The 18,224-nt window shown below is 40.1% G+C and overlaps 1 protein-coding gene and 1 long non-coding RNA gene across 2 annotated transcripts in view; both read right to left on the bottom strand.

The window, feature by feature from the left end:
• Window positions 1-18,016, bottom strand: part of KIF6 (kinesin family member 6) — a 387,265-nt gene extending 369,249 nt beyond the window's left edge. The window contains exons 1-3 of the mRNA XM_073810765.1: window positions 17,865-18,016; window positions 13,923-14,032; window positions 8,778-8,852 (exon numbers count right to left, since the gene is read on the bottom strand). Of these exons, the coding sequence (XP_073666866.1) occupies window positions 8,778-8,852; window positions 13,923-14,032; window positions 17,865-17,930 (251 nt within the window). The 5' untranslated portion in view covers window positions 17,931-18,016. The remainder of the gene's footprint in view (window positions 1-8,777; window positions 8,853-13,922; window positions 14,033-17,864) is intronic.
• LOC141279735 (uncharacterized) lies at window positions 602-6,451 on the bottom strand. Its single transcript, XR_012334463.1, has 2 exons — window positions 4,232-6,451; window positions 602-2,357 (listed from the first exon to the last, which is right to left on the bottom strand). It is a non-coding gene; the product is annotated as an uncharacterized lncRNA (long non-coding RNA).
• Window positions 18,017-18,224: the final 208 nt, after the last annotated feature.

Here is an 18,224-nt window from a genome sequence, read left to right as displayed (position 1 = left end):
TGCATCCTTAGTACAATCCGCTTGTTTGCTGGGCTGCCGCTGCTCTCTCCAAGGTCATTAGCTGTGGGTGGAGTGGCATTGTTACCCCCTTCCTCATTAAGATCTTGGAGTACCTCAAGGTCATGCTCTTATATAATTCCAGGGTTTTAAGCTGATATGTGTTCCTGTTTTTAAACACAAAGCCATGTTTTCAGTTGAAAGTATAATTTAAAAAGTGTTAAAACATTAAGAATATTAGTAAAATCACAAAAGCCATAAATGTGATTTATAAGGAAATTCAGTGTAGCAGGAAGTGGGGCCAAGTACAGGTACATGTTTATAAACAACACATCCGGTAAGTGAACTTGTGGCCTGAAGTTGAACAGATCTGTGGGAGCCAAGGGGTTTTTGTACAATTTGGTGGTTGACCAGTGTTTTCTGCTTGAAAGCCAACTTTGAGAAAAATAAATGTTTACTGGCAGGCATGTTTGGGTGAATGTCTAATGAAATTAGCTTTATTGAGACCCATGGGGGAGAAGTTCTAGTCTAATCATTCAGATTACTGAATTTACTGAAGAGAAGAAGGGCATCATAAAACAAAGGACACTAAAATTTTCATACCTGGTGATACTAACGTTTTATTTTGAAATAATTATAAATTTACAGGGAGTTGCAAAAAGATTACAGTGTGGTTCGGTGTACCTTCACCCAGTTTTCCCCAATGGTTATATCTTGCATAACTATAGTATATTATCAAGACCAGGAAATTGACATTGGTGCAATACATGTGTAGAGTTCTATGCCATTTTATCACATGTGTAGATTCAAGTAACCGTCACTGCAATCAAGATACAGAACTATTCCATCACCACAGAGATCTACTGATGTTGACACTGTACCAGTTTGAATGAAGTACAGAAACCTTACTTCCCTTTAAATCCCTTTACCCTCCCCGTTTGTAACTGTCATCAGACAATACTTTGTTTTTTGCTTCATCAAACACGATTTTTCAAACTCAAGAGAAGAAAAGTTTATTTTATTAGTGTATATTTTTGTTCTTTCTCTTGTTCCTTCTTTTGTTCTAATGTTCCAAGATTCATTCTTTTTTCATTTTCCTTCTTTTAAGAACTTCTTTTATCCCTTCTTTTAGGATAGATATGCTGGCAACTAATTCTCTTAGTTTTCCTTTGTCTGAAAATGTCTTTATTTCCCCTTTATTCCTGAAGGATAATTACACTGGGGATAGTATTCTGGGCTGACAGTTCTTTTCCTTCAGCACTTGAGAATATTCTGCTACTTCCTGCTAGACTCCACACTTTCTGATGAAAAATACACTATAATTCAAATTATTTTTTCCCTGTAGGTAAGGTATCATTTCTTTCTCATTGTGTTCAGATTTTTTTTCTTTGTCTTTAGTTTTCTGAAGTTTAACTAATATTTGTTTTAAAGTGGATTTCTTTGAGTTTATCCTGTTTGGAACTTTCTCAGCTTCATAAAGTTCTAGGTTTATGCCTTTTGCCAAATTGGGGGAATTTTCAGTCATTATTTCCTTAAATATTTTTCAACTATACTCTTTTTCTCCTGTCTTTTGGGACTTTTACAACATGAATGTTAGCTCTTTTGCTGTAGTTCTCACAGGTCCCTGAGGGTCTGTTCATTGTTTGTTTTTTTTCAGTCTATTTTCTTTCTGTTATCCATACTGGGTAATTTCTATTGTTATATTTTAAAATTTATTAATTCTTTCATCTGACCTCTCCATTCTGCAGTTCTTAATTTCAGTTATTGTACTTTCAGTCTGAAATTCCAATTTGATTCTTCTTTATATCTTCTATTTTTTTTGCCAAGACTTTATATCTTTTCATTTGTTTCAAACATGTTCATGATCGCTCGCTGAAGCATTTTTATGGTGGTTGCTTTAAAATCCTTGTCAGATCATTCTAAGATCTGTGTTATCTATGTTTTAGCATCTGTTGATGGTTTCTCCTTATGGAAGTTGGTATTTTCCTATTTCTCGACATTTCTTATTTAATGCATAATTTTTCATTGTATCCTGGATAGTTTAGGCATTAGTTACTGAGATTCTAGGTCATACTTAAAACTTCTATTTTAGCAGGTCTCTTCTGACGTCATGCTACTGCCAGGTGGGGGTAAGGGTCCCGGTTCACCACTCTGCCTCTCTTGACACCTGTGGAGGGGCCTCATTCCTGTGGACAGAGGTGAGATTTCAGGCTCCCTTCTAGGCCTCAACCGACACCTCCCTGGACAAGAAAGGGAGGGGCACCTTGTGATGCTCAGTAACCTCACAGCAGGGTGGGGAGGCCTTGATACTGCTGGATGGTGGTGAACTCCAGGATCCTCAAGAGACTTCCACTGACAACCTGAGGGAGGGGAGAATGGAAGCTGTTACCTCCAAGTGGGGAGGAAAGTCCTCCCACTCCTCAGATACCACCCTGGCAGCAGCAGAATGGGGTGCCTTGTTACAGCCTGGCCTTTGCTGTCTGGGTGAGGGTGGGGCCATGAGTTTTTCCATGGTATTTGGATGGAGCAGGGCAGCCAGTATCTAAAAGTTTCTGTCTCACTGGGTTGCCCCCTTTCCTGGTGCCTTGGCTATAGAGAGCAGAAGTTTTTTGGCACTTTTGTCTAAGTCTACTGGTGTTTCTGGGTTGCCAGTTTCTCCAGCATCCAGTCTGGGATACATGAAGCAACAAAACAAAACAAAAAAAACACAGGGAACTCATGGCTGTGTCATTCCTTTAGGTCCTGAAGTCCCCTGGCCAGTCTACCTTCTTATCTCCACCTTTCAGGGTCTTCTTATATTCTTTTCTATATAACGCCCAGAGCTTTTAGCTGTACTTAGTAAGAGGATTAGAGAGAAGTATGTCGACTTCATCTTTGTCTGGAGACAGAAGTGACTGGCCATAGTTTTAAAGTGGCAAAAAGAATAAAGATTTCTAGCTTTTCAACCCTTAGACTGAACAGGGCATTGACGTTCACAAAGTACATTCATATTCATTGTTTCTTTTCATCCTCAAAACAACCTGGTAAATGTAATATTATTAGCATCACCCTTTCTCAGATGGTAGAACTGGTTCCGAAGTGAGAGGCCTGACCCAGAGTCACATAGTGAGTTCATCACAGGGCTGAGGCCAGAATTAGATTATTCTACTTGTTGCCAAATTTTTTGAGCCAGATGAGGTAGAAGCATGAGTACACAGAGGTGAATAACTGGCTAATAAGATTTATTTTAAATACTCTTCTGTGGCCCTCCTTCTCTCCCTTTCTGGTCCTTTTGTCTTGAAGGTGCAGGATCTATTTTCTGCCTGTGCAGCAGGACTGGGCAAGCTATGTGACCCACAGCATCATCAGCAAAGCCTGTTTCCCAGGGCACAGGTGAGAGCCCTGCTGGGCTTGGCCCTGGCCCCACTGGAGTGTGGGACTGCCCCTCCCATGAGGAAATTCCTCTACCAAGCCCTGGCCTCCCCCCCAGCCAGAGCACAGGTGAACAAGTAATCTCCAACATTCTTCTCCAAGTCTGAGGTGGTAGCCCTGGGAGCTTTCTTTTCCCCTTCACCCTCTTCTTCTCATAAATTGAAAGGCTGCCCTTGATATTGTTCATCATTCGTGAAATCAAAGGTTAAAAAGCAATGGTTCACAATAGGTTTTCAGAAACCATCCTGGCTGGCCTTGCTGCAGTGCAGAGGCTTTAGCTGCCCAGTGGCGCCAGCTATGGGGACCTGTACCTTGGGCGCAACCAGTCCTCCTGGCAGTGTGCGCCCTATTCATTTTGGTCAAACCATGTTCTTCTCTAACACCAAATTTCCAAATTCTTCCAAAAGCACTCACTGTACCTAAAATGAATTTCCTACACCCCAAGCTTTTAGGTAAAGCATAAGATTGGCTGGAAAACTGGGGTTCTGCAGATTTACAAGTGCATGTGATAAAACCCCCGAAAAGTCTAGATTTCAAAGTTTTCTGCCTAAATCTTTAAGTAAAATTCATACTCCAGAATGATGTGCTGCGTTCAGCTTGTGGCTTCAGGTATCCCCTGATAGAGCACCACATACTCCCAAGATCAATGCACTCCAGCTTGAAAAGCATAACACCAGGTGAAATATCAAGCAAAGCTACAACCTCTTTCATGTGGTGCAGCACCATACACTAAACGCATCTGTGCACCTGCTAAATTTCACCTTTCCAAAAACTTATTCCAAAACCAGTGAGCAAAATGAATATGCTAGAAGGCGGTTTTTACCTTCAAAGTTCAGAAGAGGCGGAATGTACTTCCTAGTGGAGATGTGCTAAAGAACAAATAACCACAAAGATTCTTTTAATTTCCCATGATACAAAGTTAGAGCTTTATAAATTCTCACCACCAGTCCTGCAATTCTACAGTCATGGAGTCATATCACTGATTTGAGTTAAGTAGGGAAAGATGCGTCTAAATTAGCAGGATTCCTGAACTACAGAATTTTGGAAAGAAATATGATTAATTTTATTTAGCTTTAATTGTACACAGTAACCAGAATTAACCTGCAATAGGTTAAGCCAGTAGAGCAGCCTTAAAGGGGCAGTGTAAGATGAACTGGATTTACACTGAGCATGTGTTCCTGGAGACTAACCTTCACCACAACAGCAGGCACTTCCGTTTAACATCGAAAGTGGCACAGCTTCCATTCACCAGGCCTGCCAACTTATATAATTCTTAAAACTATATTTTTCAATTTATGGGATAAATATTACTTCAAATATTGTGTATAAATGACTTTATTGATACCTTGTATTTTACCATTCAAAGTCCCACAATTCAAGCTTTCCTAAAGTGTGAACATACTATATATGACATATTTAAAGGCAATGAAAACAGAGATTCCCCCAGGCTCTTAGTTTAGTGTTAATTTCCTTGATAACCCTCTCCTCTGCAGATGAATCAGAGAGAGACGTGAGTCTGCCTCCATCTGTCCATCCACTATTTTTTTTTTTTTTTTTTGCAGTACGCCTCTCACTGTTGTGGCCTCTCCCGTTGCAGAGCACAGGCTCCAGACGCGCAGGCTCAGCGGCCATAGCTCATGGGCCCAGCCGCTCCGCGGCATGTGGGATCCTCCCAGACCGGGGCACGAACCCACATCCCCCGCATCGGCAGGCGGACTCTCAACCACTGCGCCACCAGGGAAGCCCTGTCCATCCACTATTGAAGAACACTTTCCTGCAGAGTAGGAGCCTGGATTAGTGACGCTGAGCAGAGCCCTTGGTGGTGAGCAACACCCAGGAGGAAAGAGTGTTCTCACACCCAGCAGACAAGCTCAGGGCACACCATTCCTTCACCACAGACACTAGGGGAGCCACAGAGAACAGAAACAGCATTCTCAAACAGACAACGGCACTCTCAAATGACAGAGGTGAGCCCACCACTGAGAATCACCAAACATCCGAGGAAAGTCTGTACTGGGAAAGCAACGCACCAAACTCAACAGTAGAAGAACATTCACATAGAAAGTACATAGAAAGAAAAGCCAGTGTTTCCAAGAAAGATAATTTTCTTCAGAAGGAAAAGGGAGGAGATCACATGAATAAACAAGAATAGAATTTTTTTATTTCCTACAAATGAAAACTAAAATTGTAAAAACTAAAAATTTAAGAGGTAGGTGATAGAGAATATACATGGCTGAAAAGCAAATCACCATCCTGGAAGGCTATAACTGGTAGTTCTGGATCCAGAAGTTCCAGAAAGAAAGAATAAATAAGTTAGAGGGAAGAAAATTAATTTTTGAATCATCAAAGAAATTAGCAATGTGATGACCCCTGAGCTTGAATATAAGGGTTTTCAGATTGAAGTGGCTGAATGAGAGACAAGAATAAATGAATATATGAAAAAATAGCCATACCTAGACAATCAATAGACTCACTGATATAAAATTTCATAAACAGAAAAAGAAAAAAATCCTAAAAACATCCAGGAAAGAAGGGTATTTCCTAAGAAGAAATAAGAGCCAGATTGACACTGACATCTATTCAGCAACACTGCATACAAAGAGACAATGAAGCAATAGCTTCATAGCTATGAGAGAAAGGAATTTTTAACCTAGAATTCTATACCCAGTCAAACTGTCATTTAACTGTGAAGGGGAATGAAAAGCTTCAGAAAGCTCCCCAGTCTTGAATTCTCTCTAAAAACTTATTAGAAGATGATTACCAGCAAAACTAAAAGGGAATCCAAGGAACAGACATAAGTATAAGAAAGAGTGAAAAGCAAAGAAAAATAACTTAGAGATAAGTTTAAGCAAATGCTGATAATGAAAATGATTTTCGACAATCCTGAATAAAACTATCAGTAGATCTCAATACCTAAAGTGCTGGGAAAGTAGGAAAGGCAAAGTAAAAGTGTGCTAAGGTCCCTGCCTGGGGAGAAGAGAGACAGACAGGCAGGCAGATGGAGGAAGTTCAGATGTTGAGAAAAAATACAAATAAGTTTTAATATCTGAATTTAAACCACACAGAGGTGTGTACACCTTGAGAGAGAAAATGGAAAGTGGCAAAAGCAACAAAGAGCACAGTCAAACCAACAAACAGCATGAAAGGGAAAAAAATAGAGAGTATGATAAATAGAAAAAAACCTGAGAGGATAGCTCCAAACACTATTACAGTAATAATAATAAATATTAACAGGTTAAAGTTACCAATTAAATACCAGGGACTCTGAGTTTAGCTACAAAAGCAAAAGCCAAATATATTTTATTTACCAGACCTATATTTAAAGACAAAATGACACAGGGAAGTTGAGTTAAGAGATCGAGAAAGATAGAGCAGATAAAGGCTAACATGAAAAAAATAGCAAAAATAGTTTCAGGAAAAATGGGATACAAGAATAAAAGTATTAAAAAGGACAATGAGGAATGCTTCCTACTGATGAAAGATATGATTCACTAGGACCAACTTGAGCAGCCTGGATAAAAATGCTCTTGCCTGTCATTTTTCAAATCCTGTCATCATCGGGCTGGGCATCTTTGTCAAGTCAGTGAACAAAACAAATAAATCTCCAGCCTTCAATGGAGCTTTTGTTCTAGTAGAAGACAGACAAACAAAGCAACTAGTAAGTAAACTATATAGTACGTCAGACGGTGATAAGTGCTCAAACAAATAAAATAAAATAGGGAAGCGTGACAGGGAATGCAGTTTCAATCGGGTACTAATAAAGGAAGGCTTTCCTGAGAAGGGGATACATGAACAAAGACTTCAAAAGAGCTAAGGAAGCAACTAAGCAGATTTCTGAAGGAAGAGAATTCCTGTCAGAGGGCACAGCAAGGGCTCAAGGGGGAAGTGGGCTCAAGATGGGAGAGGCAGTCAGTAATGGGGGGGGGGGGAACAGACATCCATGAAACACAAACTAAGGTCCCCTCCCCGAATGATTTTAGAAAGACTCAAAATAAAACACATGGGATGGGCTACCTGAAAAATGACATAACCCAAAACATTACTAAAAAGAAGAGAATTTTAGAAATGTGTGACATCCAGTCAAGGAGACCTGAATTTAGTCTAAAGAGATGCTGTTGGATTGTGACTACAACTAAAATAGCTTAAGCCTACTCAATTATATTCTACCCACTGTGACGGAAGACAGTATAAAAAGAGAAGGGCTTAACAAGTTTAGGGATCTAATGGACAGCATGGTGACTGTAGCTAATAGTATTTATAAATGTTAAAAGCTGCTAAGAGAGCAAATCTTAAATGTTCTCACCACAAAAAAGAAATGGGAACTACGTGACAAGATGCAGGTGGTAGCTAATACTATGGTGAGAATCACTTTGCAACTTATAAATGTGTCAAATCAACACATATACCTTAAACTTACACAATGTCATGTGTCAATTATATCTCAATAAAGCTGGGAAAAAAGAGAGAAGGGCGTGCTTTGAGTAGGATTCATGAGCTAGGAGTCTGGGAGACAATGTGTGTCGATATATTTTCAGCAATGTCGTGGTTGAGGGTGTACTGATCCGTAGACTTGAAAAATGGGTTTACTTAGCAGACATATTTTTCATTTGAATAGTAAAGATAGATATATCTGGGGTTAATTAGGTCATAAAATCACCCAAATGATTTCAGGATCAGAAAGCAATCTTATTACTAGTAGTTTCCCATACAGACTCCCTACAGAAAGAGAGTGTGCTTATCTAAGGGCTTGAGAGTCTAGTCTCAAGGAGACTTTGCCAACATATATTAATAAAATGGCACTCCAGTTTGTTCGGAATCATTTATTCTCATGTGAGTTTGGTTCCAGTAGTCAGCAGCCTGGAACTACCTGGGTATACAGAAACAAAAGGGACCTAAGCTAAGAGTCAAGCTTTGAAATAGAGTTATTACACAGAGGTAGAGTTGGGTCAACCAGACTTAGGCCTCCCAGGTGTCACAGTCCTTCATCTGTCTAACCATATGTTTGAAACATTGTACTCAGAAAACAGCACTGGACTTAACAGTTAGACAACCATCTAGGACTCTGCTACCACTAGCCACTAACCCTGAGCAGTGCTACTTAATCTCTCTAATCCTCAGAGATTTACATATCTTTCAAAATGGGAGTAATAATAGCTATTCTGTCTATCTCACTGGTTTGTTTTGAGGCTCAGAATCTAAATCTAAAACAAACAAGGTGTAACAATAGAAGGTATTAGTACTGCCACCATCACATGCCCTACAGCCTGAGTACGTAATTGATATACTGAAGCACATTACCACAGTTATCTGAGAATTGAAGGCAAGATGAAAAACCACTAACCCACTGAACAAAATATAGGAAATCCTACCTCTCAGCAACTGGTTTGGCAATGTTTTCAAAAATGGTCTCTTGCTTTTCATTCTGATCAAAAATCCTTTGAAATCTGCAAATGTGAAAACAGTAATTATTTAAAAGCTTGAGCCTTCAAACACTATTGGATTAATACATACTTCTTTTTCTCCTGAAAGCTTTGTAAATTACCTCATATTTACATCACTGGGCTTAACTAACCTAACACAATGTTTGCCCTGTAGCCCCAAACACACTGTACTCTTGTACCCCTGTATACAAATGGTGGGTAAACAGTATTGCTTTGACAAGATCTGCACAATAAATCCCTCTGAAAAACCGCAGCAGCTTTGAACCAAATAATAAACTGTGTGTTTTTTAGCTCTCAAGAGGGACAGTGTCTGCAATTGGCATCAAATTCAAATCTAGATAAGTGCATGAAATGGAAACCCAAGAACAGGATGTAAACAGCCAAAGAACTTCTGATGTCTGACCTGTAAGAAAAGAATGCAGCTGTGAAATGTATAATTTTTGAACTTAGTTTTAAAGTTTTAAACTGAAGTTTATTTTCCATTAATTAGGTACTGCACCTAGTATCAGCTACTTAATTCTTAGGACAGTTTGTTTCATTTTGTTGATCATGAGTCAAAAGTCAAACAGTAAATTAAGATAGACCTGTCCTATAAAGGAAATCTTGATCCGACTGTCAAGGCTCGAGCCATGGGGAGGGGGGATGGTATCCATTGCACCCTTCTTGCAATGGCACCCTGATTTACCTTAGTACAGGATCACAAGCACAGCTGAAAACCTGGGGGGAGACTCACAACCTATCCTTATACAATATGTTAACTCACAACCAGCAAATATAGCCCCCATTCAAACATCATGAAGAAACAGACAGGGAGCAATACAAACAGGAAGGAAAGTAAAAAAGGGAGAGAAGGCAAGGAGAAGGGGGAGAAAGAGAGAGAGAGAGAGAGAGAGAGAGAGAGAGTGCATGCATAAGCACAGGGGGCAAAATGTTAACAATTGATGAATTTCCCACAAAGGGTAAAGGAGATTTGATTGCATCATTCCTCCACCTCTTCTGCATATTTAAAAGTTTTCAGAATAAAAATTGGGAGAGGGGGTACATTAAAGCAAAACCTTTGAAACACCCAAATCCTAAGCAGCTTTCAAAGTGCTTAGGAACCTTTGGTGTGTGTATCTGCCCACACAAGTGAGTTGGGCACATGTTCAAGTAAAGTAGAGACTACATGAAATGTAGGTTTGTTTTCACTACTCAGGAGTTCAGAAGGATGTCTGGAGCTGGGTTGGATGTAAAATGGAATGAAATTCATTGTCTTTAATCAACATTAATTTCAAAAGATTCCTATAGCATACCAACCACCCTTTTGAAGAAGCAAATAATGAAACTATATACAAAGAGAGATTGTAAGGCACTCTGGGTACTCATTTAGCGGGCCAGATTATATTTCAGCAATATTTACTGAGTGTGCCCAGAACACTCCTCAAGACCCTATAGGTGTATGAGGGCTTCAGATAGGAATGTTGAGATGACACGGCTGCTCATGTGCTCTCCAGAGCACTACCCACTGTGATGTCTGAGCACAGACCCAGCGGTGCTTTTAGGTGATGATGCTAAGGCTGTTTTGCTTCTTTTACCAGGTTGGTGATGACTGAGCAAATGAATTAGCCATTCCCAACTCCACTTCCTTAAGAGGAATGACATCTACCACCATGTAACCAAAGAGGTGGCAGGAGTTTCAATAAATCACACATTGTGCATTAAACATAAAATATCATCACCCCCAAACATTTTACTTTATATAATGCAGTTGTATAGTAATCTGGAAAGTCATTATGATCCGCTATCTTCTGAAAACCACTGAAGAGCAAAATAGAATCAAAGAGTTTAATAAGTTCAATCTAATCCTTTACAGAGGAAGAAATTGAGGCCCAGAGAGATAAAGCAACTTACTCATGGCCGTGGAGCTAATCTATAATGTGCCTTGAGACATAATGTAGGTTTCCTGATTCCTAGCAGGTCCTTTCATTTATTAGGAGGTTGTGTAGGCTTTTTCTAAAGACCATTTCAAATGTGGTCATTGCTTATCTCTTCTCACCCCAAACCTGTTCCTCCCGGTCTTCCTCATCCTGGTAAATGACACCTCCATCCTTTTAAAAGTTCAGTCCAAAACCCTTAGAGTATATCCTTGACTCCTCTCTTTCCATTACACTCTATATATGACCCATCAGCAAACTCTGTCAGCTCTGACCTTCGAAATACATCCAGAATCCAACTATTTCTCAACATTTCCACTTGCTACTACTCTGGCCCAAGCTGCCACAATTTCTTGCCTGGTCTCCCTTGCCCCCTCACAGTCTATTTCCACATGCTAGCAAGAATGATCCTGCTCAAACATAAGTGAGATTATTCCATTCTTCTGCTCACAACCCCCCATTACCTTCTCTCAGCACTTTGGGAAAAGTTCCATATGATCTGTCCACTCTGCTGCCCCTTTAACCTTCTTCTTCCCCTCCAGCCCCCTTGCTTACTCTCCTCCAGCCACACAGATCTCTCACTCTTCTTCAAACGTGCCAGGTACTCTCCCATCCCAGGAACTTCGCTCTTGCTATATCTTCAGCCTGGAATTCCCATCCCCCAGGTATCTGAATGTCTCGTTTCCTTACCACCTTCAAGTTTTTGTTAAAACGTACACCTTTCCTGAAGACCCCGTGAAATATTGCAGCCACCCCTCCACTTTGCTGCCCCTCATCCCAGCACTCCTTGTTACCTTTCCTTGCCTTATTTTTCTCCACAGCACTCAACACTTTCTGATACATACACCTTGCCCGTCCATCTCCTCCCACTAAAATGTAAGCACCTAAGAGCAGAAGCTTGGTGGCATTCCCTGCTGTATTCCTAGCCATTAAAACAGCATGCAGTGGATGGTTAATAAAGATTTATTGATTGCATGAATTTTCTTGGGAGAAAACAGCCTTTAAAATGCTTAAATATTTATCTCTCAACATATGTATTTTACTAATTTCTTTATTTAAAATACTAAAACCAATGTTTTTAATTCAGAGATTTAGAAAGAATGATTAAGAGATTTAAAAATAAGCAGATAGCACTTTTTCAATAAGCACGTGTTTAAATTGCACTCTGTTTGTATCTACATAACACACAGAGTACTTTGGACAGGGCCGATGGATAGAAACATGGCCAACTGTTTCTTAGCATTCAAACAGAATCATGCTGAATAAAATGTTTTAGCAAACTGTGGAGACAGGCCTAGGGTATCTGTCATTAAGTCATAGCTACTAAGGTATGTAGCATGCTTACACCAGTGGGAGAATGCCCCTTCAGAAAAGTAAGTCATATATTAGAAGGCTATTCCTTAAAGGACAGAATGAAAGGCAAAGAGGAGCCAAAAAGACCAGGTTAGGACCATCTCACCATGTAACCTTGTGCTAGCCATCCTGCTTGTACTTACTGTAAAAGGAGACACAAGAAAAGAAGGGGTGGAGGCGCTGGGAGAGATATATACATGATAGACAAAGGGGGGAGTTGTGAAGACCAAAGAGAATCTTTATAAGACAAAGTAATAATAACAATAATTACAATAATAATGAGGGGGGAGGAGAAATAAGAAGTAGAGAGAGAGAGAAAGAGAGAGAGAAACACAAAAAAATATCTGAGATGGTTTTATCCAAAGGGCAAGGGCAGGAATAGTCTCAAAATAAGGCCTATGAAAAACAACATAGAGAGGAATGCAAGAGAGCAATTAGGATTCCTTCAGCAGGACCCAGGAATCTCCTACCTAAATTTAGGCCAGAGACTAAATATGGGTTTAACTCGGGCTCAAACTTCTCCAGAAATCAAAAGTGGGGATTAAAGGAAATGATGTCATCTGAAACTGGAAAATAAAGGCAGTATGAAACAGCCATAATCCCCAAATTTAAGGCCTGGCTACTAGAATAGTATTCAGACAAAGGGCACTGATGACAATCCAGGGGTAGCTATTTGCTACTTTCCACCTGAACCATACAGTTCTGAACTGTGCTAGAGAAATAAAACGTAACACATAAATATGCATATATGTGTAATTCAAAATTTTCTAGTAGCTTCATTTAAGTGAAATGAAACAGGTAAAATTATTTTTAATAATATATTTTAACACAATATATCCAACATTTTATCATTTTAACATGTAATCAATATGAAAAAAAATCTTGAGCTATTTTATATTCTTTTTATTTCATACTAAGTCTTCAAAAATCCTTGATATATCTCATACTTACAGTGCATCTCAATTCACACCAGCTACATTTCAAGTGCTTAAGAGCTACATGTGGCTAGTGGCTGATACACTGGACAGTACAGATACAGAGCGTACATATGTACACTTGAGGTCAGTATACCATTTATGTTATTAAGAAGGCTCACCTATACAGCACACATCTTTAATAAAGTTTAGTCATGCACTGAACTTCTTATAAGAGCTAAACTACAGTGGGCCAAAAAGGAAAAAGATAACACTTGATAAACAGATATAGTAAAGAAAGGCTGAGATCTTGGGCTATCCTGTTGGATACAGAAATATATCCCCTTTTTAACTTTGGGCACAGCAATGAAAAGACAACTTGAATTCTATCTACTAGATAAAATAGAGAACTGTGGGCTTCCCTGGTGGCACAGTGGTTAAGAATCTGCCTGCCAATGCAGGGGACACGGGTTCGGGCCCTGGTCCAGGAAGATCCCACACGCTGTCGAGCAACTAGGCCCGCATGCCACAACTACTGAGTCTGCACTCTAGAGCCTGCAAGCCACAACTACTGAGCCCACGTGTCACAACTACTGAAGCCCATGTGCCTGGAGCCCGTGCTCCACAACAAGAGATGCCACTGCAATGAGAAGCCCGCGCACCACAACGAAGAGTAGCCCCGGCTCACTGCAACCAGAGAAAAGCCCACGTATAGCAACAAAGACCCAACACAGCCAAAAATAAAATAAATTAAATAAATTTTTTAAAAAATAGAGAACTGTACTACATTCTCCCCAAGAAATGGTACCAATGATTTCACAGTGGCTATTAACGCAGTACAAGAATTAGTTCAATAGTAAAACAGAAATGAAGATGAAAAGAGAAAGGCTTACTTAAATCTGTAGCTTTCTCGCTTATTATTCACAAATCCATCTGCCAAATCACGAGGTAAGATGATCTCCAAGCTAGGTGTTAATTTTTCATCTTCATCTATGGAATAAATCTGAAAATGTGAAGACAAGTGAATATAAAATGGTAAAATTATGGCTTGAACAATGACCATGTTATTATGACATGCATTGTAATGGTGTTTAAAAAACTGCACTTTTCAGATAAAAAGTCATAACATAGCACAATTTGGATAATTTTCCTCTTTAAACTCTGTGCACACTCAAACAAATATATGGAACTGAACAAGAGGTAAAACCTAAATCAATGCCCAATCAAAGCTCAAATCCTCTTTGAATGATGTAACATTCAAATTTGAGTATCAAGTGTCTGTCTCCATTGTTGAGAAGCTAATAGCCCTGACAACAACATATTATCTAAGTATTATTTTGGAATTATGTACCAGAAATTAACATTTTACTACAACCAATAAGCATTTCTGAGCATTTCCAAAATGCTAGACACAGAGATGAAAGGACTGGGTCTGAGCCTTCTCAGAGAGCTCACAAGAATGCCCTAATTCAAGTTATGTTCAAAGAAGTAAACGTTTCCACGAGACATATTCAAGCGTCTGATAAAAGACATATGGTTTCAAAGGAGACATGTAATTCATGTCTTTGATGTCATTTTCAAGATTCTCCTCCCAGCTCAGCCACTAATTAGAAAATGACCTGGGAGAAATCACTTAACCTCCTTAAGCTGATATGGAAATGAAGGTTCTTAACCAACCACCTTTACAACTGTAATATTCCCTGATTCTTTTCTTGGTTACCTACTCCTTTATTTATTGGCCAGGAAAAGCAAGAGTCAAGCCTATAAAGAGATCATGGGGAATAAAGAAAAGTCTACGATTCAATGTCCAAAGACCTGGGTCTAACGCTGATCTCAATTCACCAGCTGTGTGACCAGCCACTGCTTTCAGAATCTCGGTACCTTATACATAAAATGAAGAAAACAGAATTGCCTCCATTACAAGATTGCTGTGGGGCTCAAAGGATGTCATGGAAATGGAAGCATTTTGTAATGCACCATAAAAAATGTTAGTCATTAGATTTAGAGGTTTTTAAAAAAGATTTCTTGTCTTTCATCAAGAAATAAAATTCCTTCTAACAGGCAATACTTCCTGTTTAAGACCCATTTAGATGCTTGATTATGGGGGAAAAGTCATATTTTTAAATAAGTAAAAGCCTATCTAAATCTCCAGAAAGTCTGAATAATTTTCCTAAGTAGATTTTTATTGAGCCCTCTCATTTAAAATGTGAGGAGCTCATGTAAGAAAAGTCATGCTGTAAAATAAAATTATTTGTAGAAAGTAATGGCAGCAGGTCCAAGGCTTTCTGGCTAGGTTTTCTCAAGAGACATTTAAAAATTACATACTATAGGGTATTACATTATTTTTTTTAAAGGTTAATGGCTAGACAGGTGAGTTAAAGGAGTGTGTAAGACATAAAACATAAAGGAGTGAGAGGTGCCACAACATTTTAAAAAATCTGTAACACTCAGTACTCAGAAGAGAAAAAGGACCAATAATTAGAGTAGCTACTGTGACCCTCAACTCCTCTCATTAAGCCATTCTTTGAGGCATTAAGAAAAGTCCCTAATGAAAAAACTTGTTTACTCTTATAGATTGGCTTTCTACCGTTAGTCATAAAAATATGTGAGATAGTTTGTTTTTAATAGGAGACAGATCAAATGCAAGGATGAATATGAAAATACTTCAAAATATACAAGGCAGTATACAAATGAAAAGCATTGCCATTGTTAAAATGATCACAGAGCATCTTCTTATGTACCTTTTAATGTATTAATCTATAAATTATCATAATTTAATATATAGAGCCTTAGGGAATACGATTAATGAAGTAATGGAGCCACAAAATGAAGAGAAAAAAAACACCTTTGAATCACTTGGTTTAATGTTACAAGGAGTGTTTCTAGTCAGAGAAACAACCACACAGTCTTTGGGGGGCAAAAGGATAGGGTGCTAAAAGTGGGATTTCTAAGAAAGAGCAGGGATACTCTCTGCTCCAGGCACAGATGAACTCAAAATTCGTTCATCTGTGTTCTCTTATGTTTGTGTTATGCGGCATAATGTTGCATCTCGGTAAGAATCTGACATTATTAAAATACACTATGATACCTAAAAATACTTCCTGGAGTAGCAAACAAGCCACTCCACCGAATCGCACCAAAGAAATGCAAAAGGAGGCACACTGAAATATTCAAACGTTGCATTTTAAGGAAAGAGGAAGTTCAAATTAAATCCAGCGTTCTCCATCAACCCACCACCACCCCCAGTCCCACTTCTATCCATCTTCTCATGTTACCATATCCAAGCACCTGTTTCTGACTGCTGAGTCAACGTAGACAAGTTCAATATTTTTAGCTAAGAATCTGAGGAGGGCTGGGGGGGTAGGGAAATGTTACATATAATTTTTATAACTGATGCACTTTTACAACCCTTCTTGAAAATGAATGTAGGAGGAGAGAAAATGGGATGATACCCATGGCTCCTTTCTATACTCTTTATTCCTTAAAATTCAAAAAAAAAAAAAAGCCAATATTTTCTTTGGAGTCTTCTCATGCATCTTTCCCTAAATGTATTCCACGAATGAAAAGACTGAAGATGATGACGATGACAAGACACTATATTCTCCTTGTTTTAAATACATAAATTACATGAGGCAAATGCTAAATTATGAGCTGCTATGATGTTACATATATACACACACACTGTGTAGATATGGGATAGAGATAAAATATTATTTATAATATGCCCATTCCAGAGACTCGTGAACAGGACTCAGATTGCCCTTGCCTATATCCTTATTTTGTGAGGCAAAAAGGTTTTGTCCCAAGAGCCAAGAGCTTTGGGAAAAAAAAAATCTTTAATTAAAATCAGGGTTCTGCCACTCAGTAGGTGGGTAGCTTGGCCAAATTATTTAACCTGTCTGAGGCTCAGCTTCCTCATCTATAAAATGAAGAAAATGACATCAATCTTGCGGAGTTCTCTTGAGACTCAGGGATAATGTAGACAAAGCATCTAAGTGGTAAGAATGACTGTGGTCCTTCCCAGGGAAAGAAAACAACGTTTGAGAAGCATTCAAAGTACAATATCTCTGCTCAGAGTAAGGGTCATGTCTTAACCTTCTTTGTACCCTTTCGAGTTTAGCACCCTAGAGGAAACACCTAGTAATGCTCAGTTAATGTTTTCTGAATAAAAAGTTTATGTGTATTCTGTGTCAGGATGCATAAATATCTATCCATATCTGTAATGAGTGTATGTCAACGTTCATGCTTCTGTTCCTGATAACAATACAGTTAGTCAACGAATTCTAAGGGCCCATTGCGGGCAGAGCACCGTGTATGCTTTGTGTATCTTTATCTGTAACTATTGTCCTATCATCTCAGACACGGATAGGCACGTTTCTCTTGCTTGCACGTTTTGCCTGAGGACGAAAGAGAAGCTTGAGTGTACCTGGGCGGGCACAGCTGTGTGACTGTCTTCCAGAAAGGTGCAATAACGGTGAACAGCTGAGGCGCCGTCTGTGTGAGCGTACACGCAGACGTACCTGCACGTGCACGTGTCTGCCGCTGCGTGAACATGTGCGTCCGGGGGTACGCATGTGGCTCTGTGAAGGTTAGTCTGGACCCGCAGGGCTGGGTTGGGTGGGAGTGTACTGGGTGTCTGTCTGTCCGCGCCCCTGACCGCAGTGCGCGGGAGTCTGCGAGGCTGCCCGGGCTCCGTGTCCAAGTGTGCTGAGCTGGGGGCCGCATCCGGCGCCTGGCGCCGAACCACTCACCCCGGCCCAGGCCCCTCGCGTGCCGCCCCTCCCCCGGTCTGAGAGGCCCCGCCGCGCCGGCGCCCGTGCTGCTCCGACCCGTACCCCTTGTTGCTGCTTCCGGACAGTGGGCTTCACCCTGGCGAAAATTTGGATAGTCTGCTTCACCATCTCCTCCCCGGTTCTTGCACTGACCCTTGACCTCTCTCTCAGGCCGCGGCTCCCAAATCTTCTGACTCCCGCCACCTCAGGCGAGACGAAGCCTTAGCAACAGTAACTAGGGACACTACCCAAGGAGCACCGCGCCAACCAGGACCGCCTCCTCTCCCTAATTGGTTGCTGACGGGTTGGGGAGGCCCGAAGGGAAGGATTGAGGGTGGGGCGGGGCAGAGCCTAGCGGGAAGAGCTGCGCGTGCGCATGGTGAGGTCCGGCTTCTGGCTTAACGCCAGAGCTGGCCTGGAGAA

The sequence above is a fragment of the Tursiops truncatus genome, chromosome 10 (genome assembly GCF_011762595.2).
Source record: "Tursiops truncatus isolate mTurTru1 chromosome 10, mTurTru1.mat.Y, whole genome shotgun sequence".
Classification (NCBI taxonomy): Eukaryota; Metazoa; Chordata; class Mammalia; order Artiodactyla; family Delphinidae; genus Tursiops; species Tursiops truncatus.
This window is presented reverse-complemented; position numbering and strand designations above follow the sequence as displayed.